Raw genomic sequence first — 13,741 nt, forward strand, 5'->3', positions numbered from 1 at the left:
CCCCGGCTGGGTATGATGGGGATGGCCTGGGGCTGCCGGGCTCTGCCAGGGCTCTGATCCCAGCTGGAGCAGTGAGGGAGGGATTGATCTGGACCTGGAGCTGATCCAGGACCTGGGGATGATCCAGGAGGGAACTGTGAATTGCTGGGATTTGGACTGATCAAGGACTGGGGAGACTGCTCTGAGACTGGGGGTGAATCAAACAGGGACTGGGGATACTGGTCTGAGATTGGGGATAATCTGATCTGGGACTTGGGATGGACTGATCTAGGACTGGGGAGACAGGTCTAGAACTGCAGATGAACCAGTTGGGGACTGGGGATGGATTGATTGGGCACTGGGAGACTGGTCTGTGACTGGGGATGGACTGAACTTGGACTGGGGTTGAAACGATCTAGGACTGGGGATGAATCGGTTGGGGACTGGGGTGGACTGAGCTGAGACTGGGGAGACTGGTTGGGAACTCTGGGACTGGGGAAACTGGTCTAGCACTGGGGATGGATCAATCAGAGACTGGACTGAGACTGGGGAAGGACCAGTCTGCGGCTGGGGATGGATCAGTCAGGGACCGGGGAGTCTGGTCTGGAACTGGTCTGAGACTGGGAAGGGATCGGTGGGGGCGTGCGGAGCCGGGGCTGTGTCTATGGTCGGGCAGGCTGCACTCAGCGGGCACAGCCGGGACACGAGGGACCCCCGATACCCACCGCGAGGCCCCGCCCCTTCGATGACCACGCCCCATGTAAGCACCGCCCATTCGGGCCACGCCCACTCCAGGCCACGCCCCCCCCCCCCAATCCGTGGTTGATTTCTCGGAAAGGCTCGCTCTTCGGAGAACGCGGCGCCATCCGCGCATGCCCAGCCGGGCGGCTCCCCATTGGACAGCCGAAGGCGGAGGCAGCTCCCCATTGGGTGGGGCGGGCGCTGTGAGAGATATGGGGTAAGGCTGGCTATTGGCTGGGCTGCGCGCGGGGGTGGGCGCTGGCGGCCACGCCCCCTTCCGGGCGGCTTAAAAGCGCGGTGGAGCGGCTGAGGCGGGGGTGCGGCGGCGTGGAGCGGGTGAGGAGCGGGCAGGGGCCGGGGGGATGCTGAGGGCTGGAGCGGGTCCGCGCTGAGCCCGGCGGAGGGAGCGGGGCTGGGGCAGCCTGGGGAAGGGAAGGGCCCTGAAGGGGGGACCTGAGAGCAGCTCCAGTGCCTAAAGGGGCTGCAGGAAAGCTGGAGAGGGGCTTGGGACAGAGGCCTGTAGGGACAGGCCAAGGGGAATGGCTTGAACCTGCCCGAGGGGAGACTGAGCTGAGCTCTTAGGCAGAAGCTCTTCCCTGTGAGGGTGCTGAGGCGCTGGCACAGGGTGCCCAGAGAAGCTGTGGCTGCCCCATCCCTGGCAGTGCTCAAGGCCAGGTTGGACACAGGGGCTTGGAGCAAGCTGCTCCAGTGGAAGGGGTCCCTGCCCGTGGCAGGGGTTGGAGCTGGAGGAGCTTTAAGGTCCCTTCCGTCCCAACCCAGTTGGGATGAGCCTGTCCCCATGGCTGCCCTCTATTTTGCCTGATTGTCCTGGTGTGGGGCTGGTGCCCTGCTTGCTGCACGGAAGGCTCTTTGCCTGTATTGTGTGTGCTGATTTGTGTCACTGGGGCCAGCCTGGAGGGCTTGGGCAGCCTTCCATGGAGGGGAATGGAGCTCTGGCCTCTGCCAGTGAGGATGGGAACAAGCTCTTTAGAAATCAGGCGGGTCTAGAAGAGAGTCTCATTTCAACTGGTGTTGCTGAGGCTCTTCATCTCGGTACAACTCCAGAAGCATGCACAGAGGTTGTGTGCTCCCGTCTATGACATGTGCTTTGGGGTGTCCAGCTTTGGAGGGGCAGCCTGGATCCAGCATTGTTGGCTGGTGGTGTTAGTTCTCACCGTCCCCAAAACCAGGGTGTGCTGTTGATGGCAGGAGGGTCTGTGTGCCCTACTGAGTGGCAGGAGGGCAATGGGGAAGGGACAGAAGTTGGTGGCACTGAGCTGGTGTGAGCAAAGCAGGGACCACCAGTATGGGCTGTACTGGAAACTTCCTTGTTTTCACCCCAAAAACCTTCTTATGGGGCAGTAAAGAAAAGGAAATCGGGGAAAGGCAGTCCTGTAAAACTTGGAGCAGGACTTTGAGCCCAGAAGCTGATCCTGGGGCTGCTGATCCCTCCTGCCAGGCCACCAGCTCCTGAAGTCCATATAGGTCTTACCATGGAGGTGACGGAGGATGCCAGGAAGGCTGATCCTGGTGCTTTGCCTTCACTTGGGCAGGAGAAACTTTCTCATGGCTCCTCCATGAAGTTACTCAGTGATTTTGGCTCAAAATGACCAGCGGTCCCCAACAATGGGGGTGTGACTTCATCCCACATCTTGGCATCCATCCTCTGTTGGAGAGGGTCAGTAGTGCGGCCCCATCCCTGTCTCCTGTAGATACTAATGGGTGTCTGCCCTGGGATGACCTGCCCAGAGTCACTTGCTCAGTTGACAGCAGAACCGGGTGCTTTAGTCCCTTTCCATCTGCTTCCTATGTAACTTACTCCTTTTATTGCTGCAGGAGAGCACCAAATCACCTTGGTTTTGTGAGCATTGCCTTGATTGATAGAGCAGAAGGAAGATGTAATAACTCCAAGTAAATTGCCTTTATTCTTCCTTCGTTATGAAAGAAGCAGGGGGATGTTTTAATGTGCAGACATGGGACACGAGCACAACACAATCCCTTGTACCCCAGCTGTGCTGGGACAATCCTGGGGGAGCTAATGGGGCTTGGATCTCTCATTCCATGCAGGATGTGCGACCGCAACGGTGGCCGGCGGCTGCGGCAGTGGCTCATTGAGCAGATTGACAGCGAGCTCTACCCGGGGCTTATCTGGGAGAATGAGGAGAAAACCATGTTCCGCATCCCATGGAAACACGCTGGGAAGCAGGACTACAACCAGGAGGTGGATGCGTCTATTTTCAAGGTAAGGCCAGATGGTTAATGTGTTTTATCAACAGTCCATGAGCTCTATAGTGCCGTTTTTCCCCATGCTGATAGTGCTGCTGATGAGAGATATCCATGGTGTCTATAGCTTTGGCATCTCTAACCTTTGGAAGAGATGCTTCACACCACAATTGGTCTCCCAGGCTCTTTTGGGGGTATCTATTCCTTTTTGCCAAATGTTGATACCACTTTTAGGTTTGATGTGAGGAGGAGCTGGATGTGCTCCTTTTAACCTGCTCTAAACTTCTTACCAGGCTATTACTGATAAAAGGCTGGATTTACAAAAAAGACTTTGCAGGAGGGAAGTCTTGGATGTCACCGAAGGTAGGGGGTGGGGGGGGATTTCCAGTTTTGGGGAAAAACTGGAAAATTCCATTCTGAACCAAAAAGGTCAGGAATTGCCTTCCCTCTGCCCCCACATCCACATATCTGTACTGGTGAGCAAGTTCACTTTCAAGGCAGTGACCACTGGTTAGTGGTTGATTCAGGAACACTGAGTTAAGAGGATGGCATTGAATTCAGCTATCTGAAAATATAGAAATATCTATTAAAAGTAAATATGTGTAGAAAAACCCCAATTTTTCAGTCTCCTTTCAATGATAAAATGTATTCTCCCACCAAAAGCATGTTCTGATCTTAAAAAGAAAGCAGCTCTCCTTTATTAGCCAGAAGCTGGAAAATTAGGTTTATATTGATTTTAATTGAGGTGTTTTCACTACTTCTGCAGTGATTCCTCAAATCCCCAGCAGCTCCTGACCTGTAGGTGCAGAGATGAAGCCACATTTGGTGTTCTTGACTTCTGCTTTCTAAAGCCTGGGTGCTGCAGCCCTTTGCACACCTGGGAGCATCACTGGGCAGGTGGTGCTGCTCCGCACCCAGATGCTTGTCCCCGTGTGCGCACGTGTCTGCAGTCTAGGAGCTCACACGGAGGGGGTCATTCTGTGGTGGTGGTTGCTTTGTTTTAGGCCTGGGCTGTTTTCAAAGGCAAGTTCAAAGAAGGTGACAAAGCGGAACCGGCCACGTGGAAGACGCGGCTGCGCTGCGCTTTGAACAAGAGCCCTGACTTTGAGGAGGTGACAGACAGGTCCCAGCTCGACATCTCTGAGCCCTACAAGGTCTACAGGATCGTGCCAGAGGAGGAACAGAAAAGTGAGTGATCTGCTAAATGACCAACCCTTGTTGGTGCTGTGAGCAGCCAGACTCCTGCTGCTGATCTGTATCTGAGCCATGTGCTTCTTGGCCAGCCTCTGCTCTTGTGCTGTGATGCTTTGCTGGTTCTGCTTTGCACATGTCCCCTGTGTCACTATGGTAGCAAGGAAGGGCAGGCTTTTTTTCTACCCCCCTACATAGCTGCTTAGGAAATCAGGGATAACTGCAGCATCATAGAATCATAGAATAGTTAGGGTTGGAAAGGACCTTAGGATCATCTAGTTCCAAACCCCTTGCTGTGAGCATCCATCCTGTAAAGATGGTGCAGAGGCAAATCCAACATCATTCCCACCTTGATGAGGGTACATGAGCCCCATCCTTTTGTCCTCCCAATGCCTGCCGTAGGTGGATGTCAAGGAGCTGCAGTCAATCCCATCTCTTGACAGCAGTGGTAAGCAGCAGAGAGCAGTTGCTGCTGTGCTGTCTGGTGCAGCACAGGTCGCACTAAGTATATCTCGTTGTGGTTGTGGTGTGTGTGCTTTTCCTTTTAAGTGTAAAATACTTAAGAAGTGTTGCTGTCAGGAAATCTGCCTTTAGCCTCTTGGTCCCCTTCAGCCACATTCACATAGGGGACGTGCTGCTGCTATGCAAATGGCACTGCAGGTTCCCACCAGCAGCATGACTGCGCTTGGTACAAAAAGGAGAAGCAGCAGCCCCAGTCTCTGGGGTGCTCAGAAAAGCCCCATCCCTCTCCTCTGCTCTAGCTCTTGGTCTGCTACTGGCCAGACTTGATTTGCCTTGCTGTTGGTCACTGTGCAGTGGGGCAATGGGCTGCAAGCTGGGCTTTGCAAATGCAGCTCTGGGAGGGGCTGTGAGCCCCCTGAGGTGCTGTTACGTGGCTCTGCTGTCCTGTGGTTCTCAGTTTCATAACTTCCATGGGGCGAAGGGATTTTGAAGCCCAGTAGTGATAAAAGCTGTAGCTGTGGGGGTGTGTGTGTCCTCACTGCATCCTGGCCTCCCTTTCCAGGCAAAGCAGGCATTGCCAATGGGAGCAGCCTGAATGATGTCACGGAGATGGACTGCAATTCCTCTGCAATCGATGATCTCATGAAAGAGGTAAGCCTTCACTGTGGGTGACTTGCTGCACATGCTCTCATGTCCAATTGCCTGACTGTGTTTTTCACCTTGCTAAAGTTCAGTCTGCAGAGCAGTGGGGAGCAGCACTGCGTATTGCAGCTCATTCATGTGAGCCAGCTCATGGTTGTGGTGAACACCTCGTGCTTTATTTGCATCCGGGCAAGTGAGACCTTTGCTGGGGGATGGAGGATGGTTTGCAGCTCTGATCCCCTTCTTGGCCATGTTGCATTGGGCTGCTTCTGCTCAGTAGCCCTGGAGGGTGTTATTTGAGTGTACAGCCTTGGGAAGGCCAAATTTGATCTTTCTAACCACTCATTGGCATCCTGTTGGTGTTGCTGTTTGGACCCTCCCTGAGCACTGCAAGTGTTTCAGTGTAGGCCAGTGGCTGCCCGAGGTATTGAACGTGCTCTGATCTCAGTGCCTGCTGTCTCACAGCCCACCTGTGTAGATGAATACCTGGGAATCATCAAGAGAAGCCCCTCACCACCCCAGGAGACCTGCAGAAACCCCCCAATACCTGACTGGTGGGTGCAGCAGCCCAGCCCTGGTAAGTAGCTGTTATCTGATGTCTGATGGGACTGAGATTTATGGCTGAGGGAGGAGATGATGTGTAATGGACAACAGTTGTATTTTATCTTTCTTATTAGTGCTTAAAGTACTAATTATGAGCACTGTGCTTGGTACCAGGCTATCAACCAGGTACTGCACAAGATTAAATCCACTTTGAAGTGTTTACTGGCGTCTCCTGTGTGGGAGCTGGGAAGCCTAATATGCCTGGCACAGAAAACCAGGAGGCTGGTGGAGAGGAGGGGACTGGGATTTGGGAACTGGGCATGTAGGCTCAGTTTGGCTTTCTCTTTACCCGCAGCATTACCATTGATGAATGGATACTCCAGCTATGAGCAGCAGCATTCAGGTAAGGCAGGTCCTCAGCCTGGCTGTAGACTGTGGCCATCAGATGCCTCTTTGGGGCTTGGCCTCATGTGTGTTGTAGTAGAAGGTGACTGGTCCCTGCCTTTGGGGGGGAAGCTTTGCTTTGGGGTGCTGCAGCCTCCTGAGTATCCACAGGCTTTGCATGCAGAGTAGGGTCACATCCTGCTTTGTGTCCTGTGGCCATGGTGCTGGCACGGGGAATTGCCCTGGGATCAACCATGTCTTTGGCATGGAGAGATCTGCCCACAGTAAGGGAAGTGTGGAGCAAAGGCAGGAGGAAGGAGTTTGGTATCGGGAGCTCTTGCTTGATCAGCACTGCTACCAGCCTGAGTGATGGAGAAGTCCTCTAACAAGGCCATCAGGGACTGGAACAGGCTTCTCAGGGAAGTGATGGAATCACCATCCCTGGAAGTGTTCCCAAACCATGTAGCTGAGGCCCTCAGTGACATGGCTTAGTGGTGACCTTGGCAGTGCTGGGGAACGATTGGGCTTGATCTTAAAGGTCTTTTCCAGCCTGGTTGATTCCATGATGGAGATCTCCTCCATCAAGTGAGACTCGCTCCTGTGAAATTCTGCTGCTCTCACAGGGTTTGTGCATTGCAGTGAAGAGCAGGCAGGGTTTGTCTTCCCCTGATGGTGTTTCCCATCCCCATCATTCCCCAGGCTATTCCCAGATGGTGATCAGCTTCTTCTACGGTGGGAGGCTGGTGGGGCGCATCACCACGTCGTGCAGCGAGGGCTGTCGGCTCTCCCTCAGCCAGCCCTCCAACCACGGGGAGAAGCTCTATGCCCCGGATGCCCTGGAGCACGTGCGGTTCCCCTCTGCTGATGCCATCCAGAATGACCGCCAGAAGCAGATCACCAAGAAGCTCTTTGGGCACTTGGAGAGAGGGGTCCTGCTGCACAGCAACAAGCAGGGCATCTTCATCAAGAGGCTCTGCCAGGGCAGAGTCTTCTGGAGCGGGAACACCATGGTCTACAAGGACAGGCCCAACAAGCTGGACCGGGATGAGGTGGTGAAGATATTTGATACCAACTCATTCTTTAGAGGTTTGTAGGAGCATTCCCATCTTTATCCACTCAGTGGGATTGGAAGGGTAGAGCTTTTTTGCCTTAGAGCACTTTGAAGTTGTCCCTGCCCATCACTGGTGGGTTACCCAAGTGTTCTGCATGAGTAGCTGATGCTACCAGATCTAGGGAGGAATAACCTGGCGTTTCATGTCACTTGGCAAATGCATCCCAATTGGAGGCTTTGCACAACAAAGCAGCTTCTCTTGAGCCCACAGCTTTCCTCTATGGCAGGGTGCTTGGTCCCAGACCTGCGTAGCAAAGGCTGGCAGGAAGCTTCCAACTGTTCTCTCCTTGCAGAGCTGCAGCAGTATTACAACAACCAGGGCCGCTTCCCAGAGAGCAGAGTCATGCTGTGCTTCGGAGAGGAGTTCCCAGATGCAGTGCCGCTGCGGTGTAAGCTCATCCTTGTGCAGGTATGGAGGGCTGCCCTTTGGAGCAATAATGCTGGATTTCCCACTTTGCCTGGACCATATTTGCTCTTTTTTCGCCTCAAGTAGGGCTTTAGCTTCATCCTCCAGAACTGTGGTCATTTGGGTGCCTGAATTTATGGGGTAGCGTGGCATGGGTACCTGCTTATCCACAGCCTCCTGAGAGGTGCTTTAGGCTGTTGCTTGTCAGAGACTGCTTGATCTGGGTAGATCATCTTTGCAAACAAAGCTCCCAAATGGAAAAAGCGTTCTCTAAAGTGCTAGAAATCTGCTGTCTTCCTTCTGTTTGTTCCTTTTGGCACTGGGACCGGTGCCCTCCCTTTTAGGAAACGGTGGAATAAATCCCTGGAATGGTTAAGTGAAAGCTTCAAGCTGAACAGCCAGTAGGTGTGGTAAACAACCATGGAAGACAACAGTGGGGTTGGGAAACCTTCAGGAGAGTGAAGGAGGAGATGGGATGAGAGGGGCAGACCCCACGGCCCTGGCCAGATAATTCTCCCTGGAGGAGCTGGAACAATTCTGAGATCTCAGAGCCTTGGGGCAATAACCAGGGTGTTTCTGAAGCCTGCACGCAGTGCGGGACCCCCTTGGGCTGACAAGGCTGTGGAAGCAGGGATATGGCAGGAGGACACAGGTTGGGTGCTGCATCTGCCCTTGAGCAAACAGACCCACCAAGTCTGTGAGGTCCTGATTTCACAAGTTCAGAGACCGGTCCTTTGCCTCCTGTGCATCTTTCTGCCCTGGTCACCTCCTCCTGCTTTTTGTGTCTGCACCAGCCCTTTGCATGTGCTGTCTCCTACCTCCCTATGGCTCTGCTGGGAGAGGAGCTCTTATTCTAGAGGTATTTGTGCCAAGGTGACTTGTGCAGTTGGACCTGTTGGCCTGGCTGGATCCGGCCACCCATGTCTGGTGGCACAATGGCTCTTCTGTGTCTCTCCCACCCTATTCCCTACTGCTTGTGCTGATGCGGGTGGATGCCATCAGTGGGAGATGCCCAGATAGGTTCCTCTTCATTCAGTGTCTCCATGACTCTTTTTGTGGTCTTCATGACTTCTTCTTGTGCAGGTGGAGCAGCTGTGTGTGAGGCAGGTGGTGGAGGACGCTGGGAAGACCTGCAGCAGCAGCCCCATGCTCCCCATAGCCGATGAGACGCAGCATGACCAAGTGTACAGGATCTTCCAGGACATCTGTGCAACGCACCAGCGGCCGCTCTTCAGGGAAAACCAGCAGATTGCTGTCTGAGCCTCCTTCTCCGCAGTCATAGCGCAGTGGTTTGGGGAGATCTAGACCCAGTTTGGTCCTCTTAGTGCCTGAATTCCTCTTCTGGAAAGTTGGCTTTTGTTCTTTGCTGTTTCCAGCCCAGAGTCTATAAATACAACAGTAAAAATTGCTGTAGGTTGGGTGCTCAGCATCCATCCTGCCAACATGATCTTTGCTGATAGAAATAACTTGTACCCAGTAGGGTAGTCCCAGTACCATTGTCTGTAGCTAATGGCAGGGGGAGGAGGGAGTGTCTGGGCTGGGGTTGGCTTTGCTTTGTGTTGTCTTTGTTCTTGGCCAGTCAAGCAGATCCAGAGCTCAACAGCTATAACGCCCTGCTCTAGTGGTTTGCAGCTCAGGCCTTGCTGAGAGTAGCAATTTTTTAGGGGATAACTCTTCAGAAGGCCTTAAGATGCTCAAATATAGGAAATGCTTTCTGTAAATCAGCTTTTTCCCTGCAAAGACTCCTGCTGATGGAAGCCAGGGCATGCCTTCCAAGCAGGACCTTCTCAAATCCCTCTATTTTTGCTATCTGTTATACTGAAGTATTTTGAAATTTGGAAATGCAGAGATTATATATGTGAATGTTGAATATAAGAATTTAGGAATCTTAATTTTTCCTAACCAGAGACAGAGTTTATATAAATATTAAATATCTTTTATTTTCAAGATCGCAGCGTAGTTGAATAGTTTGGCTTCACCCTCCCAAACGCATGTGTTGGTCTCTCCCAAGCATGACCAGGCAGTGGCATCCATGTGTAAATCCTCATTAACATGCTTTGTGGGTTGACACAAAGCATGTTCATGCAGCTGACACAAACCAGGACTGCACATGTGTGTGTGCTCCTAAGCTGCCTATTTATTTTATGCCTGAGGTTTATGAACTCTTGTATTTTTTTTTTTATCCTCCCTGCAATTAAAGTGCTATGTTTTGTATTTCTCTTGCAATGTTGTTCTTGGTTGTGATGAGTGGGAGCTCAGACCTGATGGGGGAGTCTGGTATCTCTGACTTGCTCCTGCGCTGGTCTTCACTGCAGTGGGGTCTGTGTTAATCTGCTGTCACCTCCCTCCTGCTCCATCTCTGGGATGGAGCCAAAATGCTGTCATGCAATGGAAGAAGGAAAGGATGTCGTTTGTAGAGCCTTAATTCCAGGGGATGTGAAGGGAGATCCCTGCTCATCTTCCACAGCACTGAGCTGGGTCATGGGGTGGAGGCAGTTATTTATGGTCCTCTTCCTATTATTACCTGCTTGAGCATGTCCCACTGTTCCTTCCATCCAGCTCCGAGGGCCTCGTTTAGTGGTGGTGGTGTTTGTTCAAAACCAAGAGCAAAAAGGGGGTCACACCACTGTAGAATGAGGTCAGTGGTGCAGCAGGGGAGGCAGAGCATCTGCACCCTCACCTGCCTTCATGTCAAGGCTGTGTTTGGGGCAATGCATCAAGAGGCTCTGGAAGGGGTGCGAGGACCCCGTTTGATCGGTCTCTTGCCCACTGTGAAGGACAAACATGAACTCTGGCTCCATCTCCATAGCAGGCTGTACCATCTGCTCTGGGTCAGCCCTGCTGTTGGGTGCAGACAGGGAAGTACCAGTCCTCATGGCGTGACCCTGGTACCCACCGTACCAGGGGGATGTAGGCACTTGCGAAGGGGATGCCTGTAGGTCCAAGCAGCTGGAGCATTATCCATCCTTAGGAGGTGGATGCAAAGCTGTCTTCCTTGCTTGGGTGAGACGTTTCCAAGCATGAGTGTGTGAGGAGGGCACATTTAAGGTGACTTACACACCTTGGCTTGGGGTGAGTTGACCACAGCTCACATCTGCCAGGAGGCTGTTCTATCTGCAGGATTCCCAAGTGGTTTGGATGAGCAACTTGGTCTTCCCAATGAAGCATCCCTGAAAGAATTAAGTGCTCAGCTCTTCTGGGACTTGAAGCTGACTCCCCTGCACCTCTCCAGGGCAAGCCCCTGAGGTTACAGTCCCAAGGAGCAATAGGTGCACAACACGACACACATACAGCAACTTAAAGGTGCTCTGAGATGGGAGACCCAGCTGGAATTTTATGTTTATACTTTAGGATTAAGGGGGGACCCTGCATTCCAAGGTATTTATAAAATGAGCAGCCTTCTCTATGGCTAATATGTGCTCTGTGCCCCAGCCGTGTTGGTGGGATGCTTTTAGTCCTGCCTCTTCCCCTGTGCACATCCCTTTCTGGCATTACAGCCTGTGGCTTTGGTGCTTGTGAGTGGAGATGGTGAAGACCAAGATTTCTGAGGATGCACCATGACACTAAGGGCAGTAAGTGCCCAAATCCTTTAAGCTCTTATGGGATGCTTGGCCACAGACATGGAGATGGCATCTTGTAGGTACACCGTCACCATTCCCACCCACCCTTTCCCTGCTCCTGAGGACCATCAAAGTATCCCCATGGGGTTTAATCCTGTCCCAGTCCTTGTTGCTCCCTCAGAGCATGAGGAAGACTCACCCCACCATGGGTGAGGTGGCAGCAAGGACCTGCTATGGTCTGTGCCCCGTTGTGAAGCGCATGATGGGCTCAGGCTGGGGCACCGTAAATGCCACTTGCGGTTTCCCTACATGTGCTGGTGTGAGTCCTTCCTCAGAAACCACCACCCCGAGCTGCCTGGAGCCACGTGCTGCATCCTCAGGGCTCTTTCAATTTCCACCCCAAGACCACGGAGAAGTAACAGGGAGTGGAGGCGCCTTCTGTTGGATGAGGCTGCACCGCTTGTTTTTTAGTGCTACCATCAGAGCCCAGAGCTCAGTCTGGGTCCCTTCTGTGCCTCTCTCCACAAAACCAGCAGCACTATTCCCATCCCAAGCAGCTTCCAAGCCATGTCCAAGAGGAGAAAACTAGTGGGTGTAGAGGGAATGTGAAAGAAACTGTGGCACAGCATCATGTGGCAGAGGTGGGATGCAGGAAGGATAATGCGTTGGGGTGCATTACTGTGGGCAGGGGTCCCCTTGTTTGCTCAGGGCTCAGGTAGCACTTGCAGTGTTGGGTATTACCTGACCCAAGCTGCATTTCCAATATGGGAGAAGCCTTCAAGGCTGATGCTTACTCATAAAGGACCAGACACTCCATCAGATAGGAGCAGGTTTGGGGCAACTGTGCCAGATGGCACAGAGGGATGCTCTGGCCAAGACTTCGTCAAAGCCAGGAGGAATTCCTCCATCTCTCCTGCTTTTCCCTGGCCAGGCAAGCAGGATACTGCTTATCCCATCACCTTGGCTGGGAACCTGGTGCTGGCGGTCTCCAGGAGCATCCTCACCCCATCCCTGCGCCTTGCCTGGCCCTGGGTGAGCTGCGCAGTGCATCTGCCTCAGGTCTCAGTGGTTTTGGGTGACTAGGACTCAAATACTTTCATTGGTTTCTGTTCACTTGGGTTCTTCTCTATCACTTCACTGAAGTGAAACCTTGTGCCTGGTGTCGGTGCTTCTTCATCAATGGCTTATCTGTTGGCAAGTCCTAACAGTGTCCCGCGTCTGCATCTGAGGGTCCTGCCTCCAAGTCCTGGGGATGCACATAGCATCTGTGGCACAGGCTGCATCCTCTATGCTTTATTATCCTGGGTAGCAGGAATGAGAAGGTCAAAGGCTGTCCTCCCCAGAATGCGTGCTGCTTGCCCAAATGTGGTCTCCTACACCTTGAGCATGTATTCGGGTTGGAGCAGCGATACCATGGAACTCCTGCCTGATGTAGAGATACTTCCTTGCTTCCTGTGGAGGCCAAACCAGGTACCAGGTCCTGCTGCTCCTCTGGGGAGGGCTGCAATCCCTGGACATGGGAAGGTACTTTCTGGGACATGCCCATAGGAAACTCCTGCCTTCAGGAGCAGAAGGGCAGAGCAGAAGTCTCTCATGGGAAGGAGGGAGGATCTTGGCTTCCATGGAGGAAGAGTGACCTTTACTTGCAGGAGGTACATGGTTCTCCTCAAGCATGTTTGGGAAGGAGCAGTGTGCTTACCCAATCCTTGTATCAGCCTTCAGAGAAGGACGGACCAGGGCAGACAACAAGGGTGAATTTCCTATTGATCCCTTCTCTAAGGTCTTCCAGCACAAAGACATCTACTCCATGGTGTTAATGGAACGCTTTGATTTCCAGGTGCTGCAAATGACTTGGTAAACACTGCAGCCCCCACCTGATGTTTGACTTGGGGTGTTATTTGGGTTCAAAGCCAAGCTTCTGAGATTCATCATGACTTAAGGCATGAAGCATTGTCCTTGTGAGAAAACAAGCCTGGTTATACCCTGCTGTGTTATCAGTGTTCCTAACGTGCTTCAGTAGTTTCCCATGACATGCCCTTCAACAAACACAGAAAGGATCACTGAGTGTGGCTTCAGGAGCAGAATTCATTGTCTATGAATACAACCAGCTTCTACCCATTCCTCCTACATGCTTGAAGTGCAGTGTGAGGAGTTCACTGGTGACAAATGTGCATGGAGAACAGGCTTGCTGAGCTGGGGAGAAGGAAAGTGAAGTTTGGTCCAGCTAAAACTAGTAAGATGTAGCCCATTTCCACCTGGAAAAGCAGAGTGGCTTTGCAGATACCTCCATCCATCTCTGGGGGGCCAAGCGCTCTGCACCCAGAGATGATCACAGGTCCCAGCTCACAGTTGAACTGCTGGGGAATACAGCATAAACCAGCTACAGCTGCTTCCTCCAACCTGCTGCTGCTTGGCCCCCATAGGCGTTAGAAAATGAACAGTCGCTTTTTATTTCTAGACACCAGGGTTTCCAGCACTGATTGCTCAATGCCCCGTTTC

The 13,741-nt window shown here is 52.6% G+C and overlaps 1 protein-coding gene across 2 annotated transcripts; it reads left to right on the forward strand.

Annotated features, from left to right (window-relative positions):
* Positions 1 to 972: 972 nt before the first annotated feature.
* IRF8 (interferon regulatory factor 8) lies at positions 973 to 9,896 on the forward strand. 2 transcript variants are annotated; one of them, XM_065662790.1, is made up of 9 exons: positions 973 to 1,056; positions 2,788 to 2,962; positions 3,948 to 4,131; positions 5,159 to 5,247; positions 5,704 to 5,815; positions 6,137 to 6,184; positions 6,865 to 7,251; positions 7,570 to 7,685; positions 8,766 to 9,896. In XM_065662790.1, exons 2-9 carry the CDS (start codon positions 2,789 to 2,791, stop codon positions 8,940 to 8,942), a joined length of 1,287 nt encoding a protein of 428 aa, XP_065518862.1. In that variant the 5' UTR covers positions 973 to 1,056; position 2,788; the 3' UTR covers positions 8,943 to 9,896. The 2 variants fall into 2 exon arrangements, with proteins under 2 accessions (XP_065518862.1, XP_065518863.1); XM_065662791.1 differs by lacking the exon at positions 973 to 1,056 and adding an exon at positions 2,557 to 2,631.
* Positions 9,897 to 13,741: the final 3,845 nt, after the last annotated feature.

This window comes from Lathamus discolor, chromosome Z (assembly GCF_037157495.1).
Source record: "Lathamus discolor isolate bLatDis1 chromosome Z, bLatDis1.hap1, whole genome shotgun sequence".
NCBI classification, from domain to species: domain Eukaryota; kingdom Metazoa; phylum Chordata; class Aves; order Psittaciformes; family Psittacidae; genus Lathamus; species Lathamus discolor.